Source organism: Chiloscyllium plagiosum, unplaced genomic scaffold (genome assembly GCF_037043375.1).
Source record: "Chiloscyllium plagiosum isolate Xiang-an unplaced genomic scaffold, Cpla_swu_hap1 HiC_scaffold_18, whole genome shotgun sequence".
In the NCBI taxonomy this organism is placed as follows: domain Eukaryota; kingdom Metazoa; phylum Chordata; class Chondrichthyes; order Orectolobiformes; family Hemiscylliidae; genus Chiloscyllium; species Chiloscyllium plagiosum.
The window spans coordinates 30035392-30051475 of record NW_028270156.1 but is presented as its reverse complement, the minus strand read 5'-3'; the positions used below and the strand labels follow the sequence as shown (position 1 = coordinate 30051475).

Below are 16084 nucleotides of genomic sequence, written 5' to 3'. Positions count from 1 at the left end.
TGGAACCACCATCTCTAGTAGACTCTTGCATTCAACATCCATACTTTCTTTATCTGCTCATCACATTATTTACTGTGCATGCTTACCATCATCACGGCAACCTGGCCCCATGCAAGGCTCAAAATCTTGAGTATGTGGACAAGGCACACTTAGATCCAGTTGTGCTTTGAGCATTCTTTGCCTCATCCGCTTCCCTTTCTCACATGTGGAGGAGCTGCAGGCTGACCACTGAGACCAGTTCGAGTAGATACAAGTTTCTGGAGTATCATCTGCAGATGAAGAGAAACAGACAATTATTCACTTATCCTGGCTAATACCTCACCCAATTTCCGCAGGAGTTTCTCAACATGTGAAAACATCTGATTAGCTTCCAATATTCTACCCTCAATAAACATGGGGCCATCCAAATCTACTGCCATGCTCTAATTCACACTGCATCCCATTCACCCATCACTCCATCTACACTGATTTACATTCGATCCTGGTTAAACAATACCTTGATTTTTGGCAATGTTTTCAAATTCTTCCACGGCCATGTCATTTCACTCGCCTGAATTCATTTCCAGCCACACAAATGTTCACTGGCTCTGTTGTCCAATTCAGGACTCTTTACCATTTCCAAATTTAATTGGTGTCCATACCTTCCATATCTTCAACTGCCAAGTCCTAAGTTCTTAAACCGTTATGCCTTTCCACTTTGCATCCCTCCTTTAAAAGAATTCCTTAGTATTAACCTCCTTGACCATGCTTTTGGTCATCTGCCCTAACATTTTCTAATGTGGCATGGTGTCAGATTGCTTCTATGAACCATCTTTCCTTAAAGACACCAAACAAATACAATTTACTGTTGGTGAAACTGATGACGGGTAACCTTAAGATTTAATGTAGTTAACGTAACTATGGATAATCATGTAAAACATAATGGTAATAAAGGATACATCCTATCCCCACTCCATTCTTCGAGTCCTTCACTGATTTCCTTCTCCATTCAAATGAAAACAACATGATTACATGGATGCAGAATAATCTGCCAACATGGTCAAAACAATTTTGCACTGTAATTGAAGCAGCTTTAATTAGCTGAAGACAAGCAGTAAGAATATGAGGCTGAGAAAGGTCATTCATCAATGCTTGTATCTCAGCTGTCTCATCTATTTTGATCAGCTTCAATTTTTCTCCTTCAAAACCTTGCTTGGCAGCTCAAGCTCAGGCAGCTCAAAAGCAAGAAAGGCCATTCAGTCCCTCATGCCTGTACTATCACTAAATAAGCAGATCTGTCCGTTCTGTAGCTCAATTTCATTTATTTGATTCCCCAACACCGTTGTCCAGCCAAAAATCTATCAATCACAGATTTGAAATGTTCAATTGCCTGCAGCCTCAATAACTATTTGGGAAAAGCGTGTGTCAGATTCCCACTAACCTTATTACCTGTCAAATTACTTTCTGATTTATCTCTTCAATGGCCTGGCTGTAATTTATTATTGTGTCCCCCCGTTCTGGATTCCCTCATTAGACAAACTACCTTTTCTTTATTTACACAAACAAATCATCTTATAAAGATCTCAGTTGGATCACCCTTCAACCTTCGAAACTGAGGATTATATTGAGGGATCACCAGAGAGCTTTTATCTGTGAATGTTCCTTTTTTCAAATATTGATTCACGTTGTGTGTGATTTGTCCTATGACTATTTAGGTTTCTCTTTGATACATATAATACATGTTGGACTATTAGATTACTCAATAGTCATTGTGCTGAAATAACAACACGACAACTTACATTTAAATAGTGCCTTTAATAAAATAAATTGTTCCAAGGCACATCACAAGAAGGTTGCGAAAGAAAATCTGAAATCAAACCACATTAGGAGATTTAAGAACAGTTGACCAAAAAGCTTGGTTAAAGGGGTGGGTTTTAAGAAGTATCTTAAAGAAGGAGATAGAGATAGAGTATTAGAGATATTTAGGGTGGGCATTGAAGAGCTCAAAGATCAGGTAGCTGAACGCATAACCACGACTAGCAGGAGGGGAGATTAAGAATGGAGGAGCTTCAATATCTCATGTGGTGGTAGAGCTAGAGGAGATTTCAGAACTAATGAGTGGTAAGGTCACAGTGGGATTCAAAAACAAAGTTCTTAATTTGTGGCTTGATACTTAATCAAAAGAACTGATGAGTCCCACAAACTAATGTTAAATACGTGGAGTAAAAAACGAACTGGCTGGTTGTGTTTTTTTAAATGACACTGATGAACATAGGAATGTTTTCATTCAGTCTGAAAAAGGCACAGAACCCTGAACTAATTAATTATAACACAGTTACCTTCATCCTTCTCCTTCTCCTCTTGGTTGAGATCGGCCACGATATCATCTATATTATCAGGCTGAATATTACACTGCTCTCCCTGGGAAGAAATTATTAAAAATTTGAAAATACAGAAAGGTCTCATTTATACCAGCATAAAGCACAGCAAGACCAAAAAAGTTTTATTAACATTTAAAACAGCTTCTGGCAAACGCAATTCAATGGCATTTTAAAAAGATGTTACATCGGTGATTATTGTGCAGAAATACAAGATTCTCTCTAATTTTCTGAGTGAACATGATATTGAACCTTATAAATGGGGTCATTATTTCAATGGCCTCACAGTGGTGGCATTGGAATTCAGGAATTTTTCATCAAAATGGAGACTGTCCTCTTGAGATTTTGTTGCATATGTGTAACATTAAGATTGTAGTTACAAAACTCTTTGCCGCTGAATTAACATTCAATTTCATAAATCACAGCAATGCTGATATTCAATTTTCCCATTCTAGGATCTGTACAAAATAAATATACCACCTACACTGTGACATCCATGAAGTGTCTAGCAAAGGCTTTCATTGGCTGATACACCATCTTGCATGGAATTACAACAAATTAAGCTAAATTTCTTGTCTCTCTTACTGCATCATTTTGGTGATATTACTCCACATGTTACTTGTTACTCAAAGCTAGGCAATGCCTTGGAAAGGCAAAAAGTTACAGAAACATTGGCTCGCTAAATAGGGATGCAGTACCATAGCCAAGTCATGGTGTGGTAGCAAAGTTGTTATATTACTAGGCCAGTAATCCAGAGGTAAAAGCAGAAAATGGTTGGAAAAGCTCAGCTGATCAGACACCAACTGTGGTAGAAAAATGGAATGAGAGTTTCAGGTTTGAGAACTTCCATCAGATTTGCAGCTTCTGTAGTATTTCACTTTTGTAATAATCCTGAGTCTTGGACTAACAATTCAAAAGTGGGGAGTTAAAATCCCACAATGGCAGAAGGGGAATTTAAGTGTGATTGATTAAATAAATACGGAATGGAAAGCTAGTCTCAGTAATGGTAACCATGTTAACTATCTAAATGGTGACAAAAACCATTTGCTAATGTCCTTTCGAGAATGCAATCTATCATCCATACCCAGTCCATCTGCATTGTAACTCTAGATCCAAGGCATTGTGGCAGACCCCTCACTGCCCTCTGAAATGGCCTATCAAGCCACTCATTGGTATTCAAGATGGCAGTTCAACACCACCTGCACAAGAACCGTTGAGGATAGGCAATAAATGTTGGCTATGCCAGTAACAGCCACAAATGAATAGCTTAATTTAAAAACATGGTGGTGATGGGATAGGAGGTGACAAGGGGAAATCTCAGCAGTTCTCTAGACTTTGTGTTGCAGAAGTGATTTCTGCCAGAATCCTAACCAGCAGCACTTCAATGAGAAAGTTTAAGCTGCTGGTGGATCTTACGCCTGTTAATTCCCCTTTCAAATCGGAGAATACCAGACCACTTTCTAATGATTCTCAGCAGCTGGCCTGAACTCATGGAGGGTTTTGAAAGGCCTCACAGATGAACGTGATCAGTTTTGACATTATGCCTAATCCAAAGATTCAACAAAAACCTTTTTCTCTTATCACAGTAGTGAGTCTTAGGAGATGAAGTGTCTTTGGTGAGATTTACAGATATTTCTAGAGTTTAAGAATTGCTGAGATTATTTTTTTATTTAACTTCCTGCTAACCATTTATATGATTAAGCACAGAATGAGGCTCTATGTAGAACCATTTCTGTCCAGAGTATGCTGTAACTTGACCCCTTATATCACCGCTGATGTTGGCTGATTATTTAATTGTCTGAATATTGACTGTTTATAATGTTTCCCCTTTGTACCTTTGAAAGGAAAGAGGCTTGGGGACCCCCCAATAGTGGAAGAACTATGGACTATTCCTCGTCATAAGGAGGACTGACAGGCAAAGATCATAACAGGCATCACTGGCAGAATCACAGGCACAAATACCTTAAAGATCTCATAACTTTGTGTGGCCTATTTTAATTAATGTACTGATCATTCCACATATCTCTTGCGGCAGAGCAAGGGGGGAGTTGGTGGGGCAATCAGAATTTTGGTGTCAATTAGCTCAAATAGAAATGTTTTCTAAATACATATGAAGGCAAGAGAGCTTTCTAATAAAGTTATTGCACAGAAAAACCGAAGATGCACAGGTTGCAATCTCTTCAATTCCTGAGAATGTTATGCTCCAATCTGTCCATAACATATTCCCGGTAACAGCTAATTGTAGCCAACGGTGTGTTTCTGAACAGCCTGAGAAACCCATGTTACCTTTCGTGCAATTCTTTCAATCACAACTCTGGCCACAGGAACAATTGGACCCCCCTCAGGATCATAGAAGGGGCTTTTTGGATGATCCAGGCTGGTTAGGGGTCTAATTCTTTCTTGAGGCTCTGTCCGTTGATTTGGGGCCTGAAGAAACAGAAAATGTTGCATAATCTCGATAAACAAATACATATGATAACTGGATTTGAGCCAAAGTAATGAAAAATCTTCAACAACTACTTGCATTTTCATTTCAACTATTGCTTCGTGTGTTGTAGGATCAAATCTCAATTTACAGATTTCAGCACAAACTCCAGGCTCACACTTTCACTGCCTGTCTGCCCTCAGATGTAGGCATGAAAGATCCATTGCACTATTTCAAAGAATTGTAAAGGAACTCCCCCTGGTGTCCTAGCCAAGTCCCAATCACTCTTCACTCTGTGCACACTAAACCACATTGGTTCCTGGTCACGTTAAAGTTTTAAAATCTCTACATGGCTACATCACTCCCACTCTCAGTAACAAATCCCTAAAGGTTACATCACTTATATTCTCGATAACAAATCCCTACTTGGTAAACTCTTCCAGCTACAGACTTTCAAGATCTATGAACCTATCGGATCTGGCCTCTTACACGGTGACCATTTGAATCACTTTTCTTTGATACCCCTTTCTTCAGCTACTGGAGATCAAAGCTCTAAAGTTCCATCCCGAAACCTCGTTAACTCTGCACTCACTTTTAATCCCTCCCTCTTTAACCAAGGCTCTGATCACCGTCCTGAATGTCCAGTCGTTGACATCATTGCTTTTGCTTGCAAATGATCCAATAATAATTCCTTGGGCTACTTTACTACACTAAAAATCCTTATAAATACAAGTTGTTGTTCTTGCTCAGTTCCACATAAATAGGAAATTAGGTTTGCATGAAGTCTTAAAAATTGATGGCAGGACTTGGAAATCATAAGAAATTGACTGCAGGTATAAAAGAAACAATGTTCATTTGTGTAGGTATTATGCCAAACTGTGACGTGCTAAATGATGTGCCAGGAAATGGTGCTGGGACATGAATGACTTGTAATTATCTTGCACCTTTGGTGTTAGAAAAACTTCACCATATATTTTACAGAAGCATAAATTATAGAAAGGGACAGATGGGACAAGAAACGAAACAATATGATTTTAGGAGGACTGACACATATTTGATCAAAATATTATAGGAGGTGAAAGGTTGGGAGACGTTTGGAAAGGATTTTTCAGGATGTATAATCAAGACAGTTGCTGACATTATTAGGATTAGATTAGATTAGAATCCCTACAGTGTGAAAACAGGCACTTTGGCCCAACTAATCCATACCGACCCTCCTCAGAGTAACCCACCGAGACTCATTCCCCCTAACTAATACACCTAACTCTACAGGCAATTTAGCATGACCAATTCACCTAACCTGCACATCTTTGGACTGTGGGAGGAAACCGGAGCACCCGGAGGGAACCCACGCAGATGCAGGGAGAATGTGCAAACTCCACACTGCCAGTCGCCTAAGGCTGGAATCGAACCTTGATCCCTGGCCCTGTGCTAACCACTGAGCCACTGCGCCACCCCTCTTATAAGATGCCAAAGATGGAGGAATAAAGAGGTCTCAGAGAGTTGTCAGATTGGGGCAAGCTACCAAGATAGTTAAGGTAAGGCCATGAAGGTGAAAGCTTAAAATACAGCTGTTGGAAGTCCCAAGAGACATGGATGCCAGTGAACGATGGTTCTGACACATTTGATGCAGCAAGAGCTGAAAATTGGAATTTTGAGTGAACTGACAACCATGAAATATGGAAGAACGCAACCTGGTCATGTGGCTTTTACAATAGTCAACACAAAATCAGATGTTGGAAATCTGAAATAAGAACCAGAGAGGCTTGAAACATTCAGTATGTCAGACAGTATTCATGGAAATGGAGGGGGGGGGGGGGGGGGGGGGGGGTGGGAGGGCGATTAACAGTTCATGTTAATGATCTTCTGTTAGAAGTGACAAAAGTTAGAGTTAAAGCAGCTTATAAGCATGCTAGGAGGCTGCGAGAGAGAGGGGAGGACATAATAAAGATAAAGTCTGCGATAGAAGGAAACGAAAGTGGTAGAGATTAAATTATTATTGGAATAAATGAGTCTGCAGGTGACATATCTTTCAATGTGAAACAACAATAAATTATAATTTACACCTTGCTTTGGAAACTATGCAAAAATATCAAAATTTGCAGGTAGAAAGAAGCCTGAAAGAATTAATAAAAGGAAGGAAGATATTCTAAATTGAGCTGGGCAAAATATCTGTGGATAGCTTTTGCTTATTGAGCTATGGTTGATGTGGAATTTGCTAGAGAATTTATAACTCACAACGAAGACAGCCTCAATCTTGCAGTCTGGGCTTTTTGGCTTGCCAATATCATGCTGATTCACACTGAATTTGATCAAGGATGAACTTTCAGACACCACAGAATGGGAGAGGTAAACACACAGCCATTGTGCAGTTTGAACAATAGACTAACTGAATGCAAATTAAAGAATTACAATTTTTAAAAAACTTAGAGACAGGACTGCATAACATTGTGCTTATGTTAGCTGCTTTGCCAAACTGAAGCTGTTCAAAAAACTGATAATATCATCTGCCTCATCACTTAATCATCCAGCCCATTGTTATGTACATCAGTTCTGTAATTGTATGTTATTTCCTGAATACTGTTTGGTAATAATACAGTTTAATAATTCAGAATTTATTATCCAATTATAACATCAATACAGTATGCAATGCAAAATATTAAACCACATCCGAATTGTGATAAAACCCGGAAAGAGTACATAAAACTTTACAGCTGATGACAATTAAACTGCAGATGTTTAAGTTTCCACAATAATTTTCCGAGTCTCTTGAGTGTGATCCAAGCATTTCTGGAAATCTGCTCATGGTAATCTGCTTTGCACACACTTTTAATCTCTTAATGCTGGATCCAGCACTTATCGCTGGATTCCAGCATGTCTTTCAACAAAAGGAAATTGAAGGCAACCAGAACAGCCTGCCATTTTTTTGCAGAAATGATTTGTGATAACCACACACATTCCCCCAGTCTCCTTGCAACAAAACATATAGTTATCATTGGAAGTTGAAAATCCAAATGCTTTGGCACTGTTTGTTATACATCTGGAAACAAATCCGGTTTAGTAATGAATTTAGGTGAAATCTCTTTATCAAGAGACTGGTGAGATGTAGACCACACTACCATGGAAGAGCATATAAAAATAGGATGAGTAATAGGCCTTTTAATCTTGTTGCACCATTTAGTAAGATCTCAGCTGAACTTAACCTCAACCTCTGCTGTGTCATACCCTTCCAATCCTTAAGTATACAAAAATCTATTGAAATCTTAAGGACAGAGAAACTATTGCTTTCTGGGGCAGAGATTTCTAAAAGTTCACAATACTCTGAGTAAATGAAACATCTCCTCATTTCAGATCTTTACTTTGAGACCATGCCTTTGCAGCCAGAAGCTAGAAGTGTGCTCCTTTGACCTAATGTCATTTAGTGGCAGCATACTATGTGAGCCTGCAGTACCTACCATCTGCATACTAAAGTCTATTATAAAAAAAAACAGAATACTTGGAAAGTTATAATGAGATTGGACAAAGCCAGCATGTGTTTGTGAAAGGCAAACCAAACTTAACAAATTTACTGAAGCTTTTGAGGATGAAACTAGTAGACTAGATAAGGGAGAACCAATAAGTATGGTGTACTTGGATTTTCAGAAGACTTTTGATCATGTGCCACATGGGAAGTTAATGGGTAAAATTAAAGCATATGGGAATGGGGTAATATATTGGCATGGATTGAGAATACAGACAGGAAATAAAAGGAATAAATTGATCTTTTCCATGTGGTAGACGAGTAGGGTATCATGAACATCAGTGTTTGGGCCCCATCTATTCACAATGCATACAAATTATCAGGATAAGGTGACAAAATGTAACTTTTCCAAGTTTGTTGATGACAGGAAATGAGCTGTGGGAAGGAGAAAAGGAGGCTTTGAGGTGATTTCAACAGTTGAGTAAATGGTCAAACACAAGGCAGGCTGAGCATACAATGTGTCAAGATATAAAATTGTACAGCTCAGTGTAAAAAACAGAAAGGCAGAGTAATTGTCAAATGGTGATATATTGGGAAATGTGGGTATACAAAGGGATATGGATGTCTTTTGTACAGGAGTCAATGAAGGTAGACAGGCAGGCACAGCAAGCAATTAGAAAGGCAAATTGCATACTGGCTTTCATAAATGAGGATATAAGTTCAGAAGTAAGGATATCTTGCTACAGTTTAATAAACCATTTCAAATGATGGATATCAAGTCTTCATGAAATCTTTGGACAATTGCTTGTTCACAGCAAGTAGAATGTACATATTGCTTGAATTCCAAAGTCACCGGTTAATGCTAACAGGTTCAGCAGATTTCCAGATGCATTCACTTATTTCTTACAGACTGGACTTCTTTTCTCAGAGCATTCAACAATTTGGTAACTCGATTGAAAACAAGAGAGAGCAAAGCGCAACACTGGTCTCTGGAAGTTTTCAAAAATCAGTCTACTGCTAAAACCCAGTAAGAACCTTTTTTTTCAGTTTCCAATAAACATTCTCTGTGATTTTCTGGTTTGCACCCATCCTCCCTTGATTAACTAATTCAGCAGCCAACACAAAGCGTAGCAGCGGTTTGGTACAGGTTCATCTACAGTGTCCTTAGAACAAGTAAATTGCACAATCTTCCAGGTCAGTTCCCAATAGCAATTGTCTGTCTGTTCTCTTTTCCTTTAAAACAAGCTGCTTTTCAAAGTTCAACTCTTAATCTCCACTCTGTTCCAAACCAAAAACAAAAGACACAAACAGAGAAAATGAGGTCTCTGCAGTTTCCATATCTTTATAACATTGCTGTGTAAGATTTCTCCAATAATTATTTAAATTCAGTTCACAATCAAAAATATATTGTATTACTTCTTCCAGGCTTTAAATTGTGTTCAACAGCAACACTTTATCTCTGTATCACATAGAGTGGTGTTCTTGCCTTTTTAACTATCAAAATAGTTGTTGTCTTCTGGTGTGTTTTGCCACTTTTGGAGCTAAGCCAATTCTTAATGAGAAAAATGGATATTTTCCCATCGTTCATAGCCCAAAACACATTACATGTCCAACTTAAACAATTCAACAAAAATGTATGTAACTACCTGAAGAGTAGCTTGTTGAGTCATTTACCATTAAAAGCCTAGTCTTTCAATTTAAAATGATGCCTAACCTCTTTAGTAAGCCACAGATGGATCTTTCTTCCCGAGTTTTTGTTTTTCAAGTGAGTATACTTTTCTCAAAAATTTTGAGTTGTCTTTTTTAATGCTCCCCACAATGTATTTATCTGTTTACCCTTTCAACATTAACCAGTTCTCTCTGCAATTGCCTTAAAGTTCAAGATTCTGGTTTGTGACTGGACTGTGTTGTTTTCAGAATTAATGAGTAATTAAATTACTAATTAACCCTGCCTCATTACACAATAGTACATCTAAAATACTTTTATTCCTTGTTAGTTTCACAACATATTGCTCCAGGAAACTGTTACAAAAGCATTCTACAAACTCATCTTCAGACTACTGCTGCCAACTTGATTGGTTTAGTGTACGTGAGTGGAGGCAGCAGCAAAGTGTTATAGATTAACAATCCAAAAACCCAGGCTAATCCTCTGAAGAAATGGGTTTAACTCCTGCTTTGGTAGCTCATGGAAATTGAATTTATTCAATCACTTGAGAATTAAAATCTAGAGTAATGGTGACGAGAAAACCATTGTTGATTGCTCTAAATACTCATTAGGGAAGAAAGCTTGCTAAATTTACCTCGTCTAGTCTATACATGATTCCAGACCCACAGCAATGTGGCAGGCTCTTAAGTGACCTCAAGAAGGGCAATTTGAAATGTGCAACTACTGTTTGGTACCCTATAAACAACTCACACTAGTGTCTTCTGATCATTCATATTCCTAGTCTCCACCTACTGAAATTTTAATTCGTGATTTTCTGTTTCAAAATAAGTTCTCACAAGTGTTCTTATAATATCTTTTACTATCAGGGCTATGATTGCATGTTTTGCATTTTGCCAGTTTTTTTTAAAATATTGTACACTCAAGGATATATTTTTCTCAACTCTGCTTACTTAGTAACTGTATGTTCCAAAAAGGACCAGGAGGCCAAAGGAGCTTTTTTGTGGAGATATTTACACCACTGGTAGCAATTATTGAGTAAGTTGTTTGCCACCCAAAATGGCTGATGTCATTCTCATTATGATCAGACTCTTAAAATGACAGTGCACCATACTTATGCCTGATATCAAGAAATAGTTGGAGGCAGTGGATGCTATCTCCATTTTGGCAATAGTACTGAAGACTTGTACTCCAGAACATGGTGCCACCCTAAGCTGTTCCAGTACAGCAACAATAGTGGCATTGACCAAATGATGCAGAAAATTGTCCAGATATGTCCTGTAGACAAAAAAAAAGACAAATCCAATTCCCCGTCGGTCTACTCTCGATCATCAGTAAAGTGATGCAAGGTCTCATCAATAGTGCTACGAAGCAGTACCTCCTCAGCAATAACTTACTCAGTGATGCCTAATTTGGATTCAGCCAGGGCCACTCAGCTCCTGATCTCATTACAGCCTTGGTTCAAACAAAAAGAGCTGATTTCCAGAAGTGAGAGTGACAGCCCTTGACATCAATGTTGCATTTGATGGAGTATGCATCAAGGAGATCTGGCAAAACTGGAAACAATGAGTATCGGGGGCAAGCTTTCCCTTAGTTGGAGTAATATCTAGCACATAGGAAGATGGTTGTGATTGTTGCAGGTCAGCCATCTCAGCTCCAGGACACTTCTGCAGGAGTTCCTCAGGTAATGACGTAGGCCCAACATTCTTCAGCTTCCATCATAAAGTGAGAAGTGGAGATGTTCACTGATGATTACACAATGTTCAGCACCATTTGTAGTTCCTCAGATACTGAAGCAGTCCATATTCAAATGAAATAAGGTCTGGACAGTATCCAGGCTTGAGCTGATAATTGACAGATAACATTTGCACCAGTCAAATGCCAGGCAATGACCATCTCTTCCAGTAAGAGGCAATCTAACCACTGTCTCTTGATGTTCAGTGGTATTACCATCATTGAATTGCCCAGTATCAACATACTGGGGTGACCACTGACTAGAAACTCAACTAGCTCACCATGTAAATACAGTGGCTACAAGAGCAGATCAGAGGCAAGGAATACTATGGTAAGTAGCTCACCTCCTGACTCACCAAAGTCTGTCCACCATCTCGAAGGCACAAGTCAGGAATGAGATGGAATACATCCACTTGCCTGGATGGATGGAGCTCCAACAACACTCAAGAATCTTGACACCATCCAGGGCAAAGCAGCCTGTTTGATTTCCACAAGCATCAACTCCCTTTACCATCCATATTCAGTAGGAGAGTATACAATCTACCAGATGCACTGCAAATTCACCAAAGATCCTTGGACAGCAATTTGCAAACCATGACCTTATCCAACCAGAAGAACAAGTTTGACAGATACATGGTAAAACCACCACCTGTAACATGCTCTCCAAGTCACTCACCTTCCTGGCTTGGAAATGTATCATCCTTCTTTCATGGACAGTGAGTCAAAATCCTGGAATTCCCTCCCCTAAGTACATTGTGGATCAATCTGTAGCACAGTCACTGCAGACGTTCAGGAAGGCAGCTCACGCCATCTTCTCAAGGTTAACAATAGGTGGACAATGAATGCTGGCCAGCCAATGACTTCCATATCCCATGAGTGAATAAATTTTACAAAAGCACAACAGTAACCATATCTCTATATTGGTAATTAGATCTCAACAATGTGTTACGTTTGTGCCATTAGTTCATCTACCATTATGTGGATGCTCTGCATGATTAGAGAAAGTGACTTCAATTTTTTATCACACAACACCAGGTTATAGACCAACAGGTTTAATTGGAAGCACTAGCTTTTGGAGTGCCGCTCCTGACAACCACCTGATGAAGGAGCAGCACTCCGAAAGCTTGTGCTTCCAACTAAATCTGTTGTACTATAACCGGGTGTTGTGTGATTTTTAACTTTGTCCACCCCAGTCCAACACCAGCATCTCCAAACCATTTTTTTTTTTACCATTCTTCCCTACACAGGCCTTACTTTCTGATGTAAAGTATGATTAAACTCTTTTTCCTTTCCTGTTCCACTCATTTTCTTCCTCTGTTAGTTTCAACCCTTTATCTCTATTCCAATCATATTAGCTGGTTCACTTGTACATTTGTATGCTTAACTCTTTACATCACATTCTGGTTATCATTAAATGAAATGCTAAATATCCCACTTGCACCAAAATTGGCTGCATACCATCCTCCTCTTTACTCTCGTCCACTACCTGGATACACCTTGGAATGCCCATTTGCCACTGGGTTGTGGGGATCCTTAGTAGAGGGCTCTCTACACGGGCTTCCTCCCCCTTTTGCTCAGGGATCTGGGGTGAAGGGTGCTGCATGCAGCAGTCCACTGCAACCACAGATTGCAGTGATCCACAGACTCCGCAGTGCCACAGAACATGCAGTTGGGCTGCATGTATTGGGTGTGGATGTTTGCACTCCTTTTTTGATTTTCTTAAAAACCTTCTCCTCTGTTTTTCGTTGCACTTGCGTCCCACGCTCCTGATTTTTGGGCACCCATTACGCAGGGGAGAGGGTAGGTCGGAGGATCTGGGTCTGCTCCTGGGCCTGGCCAAACTGGCCATAAACAGGTCCAGGCAGTGGGCCGTGGAGGGGGTTGTTAAGGCCAATTGCCTGCCCCTCTTCCGCGGTTATGTCAGAGCCGGGGTGTCCCTAGAGAAGTGTCAACCAACACCCTCGAGGTTTTCAGGGAGAGGTGGGCACTGCTGGGAGTGGAGTGTTTTGTTTCCCCCTCTTACTCTATTTTGATTTAGTCCCTGCCCTCGCCCTCACTTGTTTGATCACGCAATGTTGTCCTTTGTTGAGAAGGGCACTACCTGTCATTGGCCACTCGGGTGTGTCCTTTCTTCCTGGTGGTGGAATATAAATAAAGATTTACACACTTGTTGTTCTTCACTGCACCTGCACACACACAGACATGGGCGTTGGGGAAAAATAAGCACTACCGCTGTTAGGGGGAAGTGTGGGGGAGAATGGAAAAGAAAAAAATATAATCAGGAGATTAGAACCTCCTCAGTTTGCGGGACTGACTCTGAGCTGGTTGGTCACAGCCAGTGAGCTGTGCACTCGTAAATAAAGGCTGATTTGGTGACAGGGCTCTGGCCTCTGTACAGTTATTTCAGCATCATTTTATATAATTCCATAGAAGGTTCTGCTAAAAATTTTAAGTTTGCAGAATTTAAATTGTACTCTGACCCCATCTGACTGCATTCAACTTATATTGCCAAAGACCACTTCATCAACAGGCATTCTTTTAATTTGCTTTCTTGCATGGTGGCACATGAATTGTATATCTGATAGCCACAGCACAAGGTAAATCAATCAGTGTCGTGATGAATTCAGCAACCCCTGCACTTATTTACCCATTCACATACACATCCCCACACAAACACACGCCCTCCACACCCATTCACAAGTCCACACACTCCGCGTGTGTACATCCATCCCACACACTTAGGCAAACACACAAGCACTCACAGCTCACACATGTTTAAGCATTAGCACCCCAGACACACAAACTAAGACTTTGCTAACATCGAAATGATTGGATGGTTCAAAGTCTATTCAGATATCGGCAATAAAAGTGATGGCCCTCTCATTTGATTATTGTAAATATATATCGTACAATGATTGTAGTTGGGTGAACTGAAAGGTCTTGACTCTAATATGGGAGCAATTTTTTCCCTTTCCTTTCCTTCCCATTTGATTTGTATCCCACTAACCTGCGCAGGATTATTTCTTTTTCATGCACAATCTGAGACTTTCCTCTGGAAGTCTAGGATCGGACTGTTTTCTGTTGATGCCCCCTTCCCACTGTGAACCTGTCAACTCATCAGGGCTAAATTAGGAACAGGCCAATCACCCTCTCCTAATAAATGCAAGATACTTGTTGATGCTGAAATTCTGATATAAACAGAGAAGTTTGGGAAATTCAGCAGCATCTGTGGAGAGAGAAACACAGGGTTAACACTTACTTCCTCTCCTATTTAGAACACCATCAAATTAGATGAGAGTTGATCGATAGCATGTTACCTTTCCCAAACAAATACCTATTGACTTTAGCCTTGAAAGCTTTACTTGAACCCAAGGATCTGCAGCTTTCTGAAGGGACAGAGTTCCTAATTTCATTTATTGTTTGTGTGAAGCAAACCATCCTGACGTCAACCCTGAATGGTGTAATCTAATTCTGAGGTTAGATACACTCTGTTCTAGAAGCTCCAACAAGAGGCACTCCAGCCTATCCAATCCCTCTCTCATTTTCAGCAGCTCAGTTAGCCAATCCCTTAACCATCTGAAATTCAACACATTATTGTGTTTAATTAGAGTTTAATTTAGGTACTGCACCTGTGCCAAAGCTAATATATCAAATTTAAGGTACAATCTATAACTGAGTGCAGTGATCAAGATGGATCCCGACAAGAATCTGTGCAACTAGAACAGCCCCACGTGACAAACCCTTTGTGTTCCAGCTACCTTGAGATAATGACCAAGATCCCACTTTTTGATTACTTCTCTAGTTCCCAGTCCCTTAGCTTTTTGTGCAGGGATACCCTGAAACTCTGTGTCTTCAGAGTTCCCAGCTTCTTACCAAGAGGAGAATAAAGTTAACCCCCCCCCATTTAAATGTGTTTGAACAGTGCATTCCCATATTAGTGCCATTTATAAATTATGAACATTCCCTGAAAAGCAGTGCCACCATTTACTCTGTAGCATGGCCACTCAGCATATTTAATCTATTTTACAAACAAGCAATCCCTTTCCTGCCCATTGCTTTGCCTCCTATTTGCTAACCTTCTGCTCACTATCTCTGCATAATTATCCTGCTGACCGCCTCTCCCCCCGACACTCCAGCTCACCTCCTCTCCCCAGCTGTTCCACAGGATGTGTTTCCAGACCCACACCCAGTAGAACAGTTTCTCTTTAGCTACTTCAGCAAAACCTTTTACAATTCTGAATGCCTACTACTAAATTACTACTTAACTTTCTCTGCTCTAAAGAGAAAACTCTAACTTCTTTACCCTTTTCTCTTCACTAAAATCTTATAGCTCTGTCACCAATCTAGTTCATTTCTTTTGTGTGCTGTCTATACAAGAGCTTGATTTTTGTTCCTAAAGAGAATGGATGCAATAAACAAGCCAAATCTCCATTACAAAAATTTAG

At 39.8% G+C, this 16084-nt stretch overlaps 1 protein-coding gene across 1 annotated transcript in view; it reads right to left on the bottom strand.

The window, feature by feature from the left end:
* LOC122557712 (spondin-1-like) overlaps nt 1-16084 on the bottom strand; it is a 328953-nt gene that overhangs the window by 35673 nt on the left and 277196 nt on the right. The window contains exons 9-11 of the mRNA XM_043705605.2: nt 4644-4784; nt 2319-2400; nt 87-269 (exon numbers count right to left, since the gene is read on the bottom strand). Of these exons, the coding sequence (XP_043561540.1) occupies nt 87-269; nt 2319-2400; nt 4644-4784 (406 nt within the window). The remainder of the gene's footprint in view (nt 1-86; nt 270-2318; nt 2401-4643; nt 4785-16084) is intronic.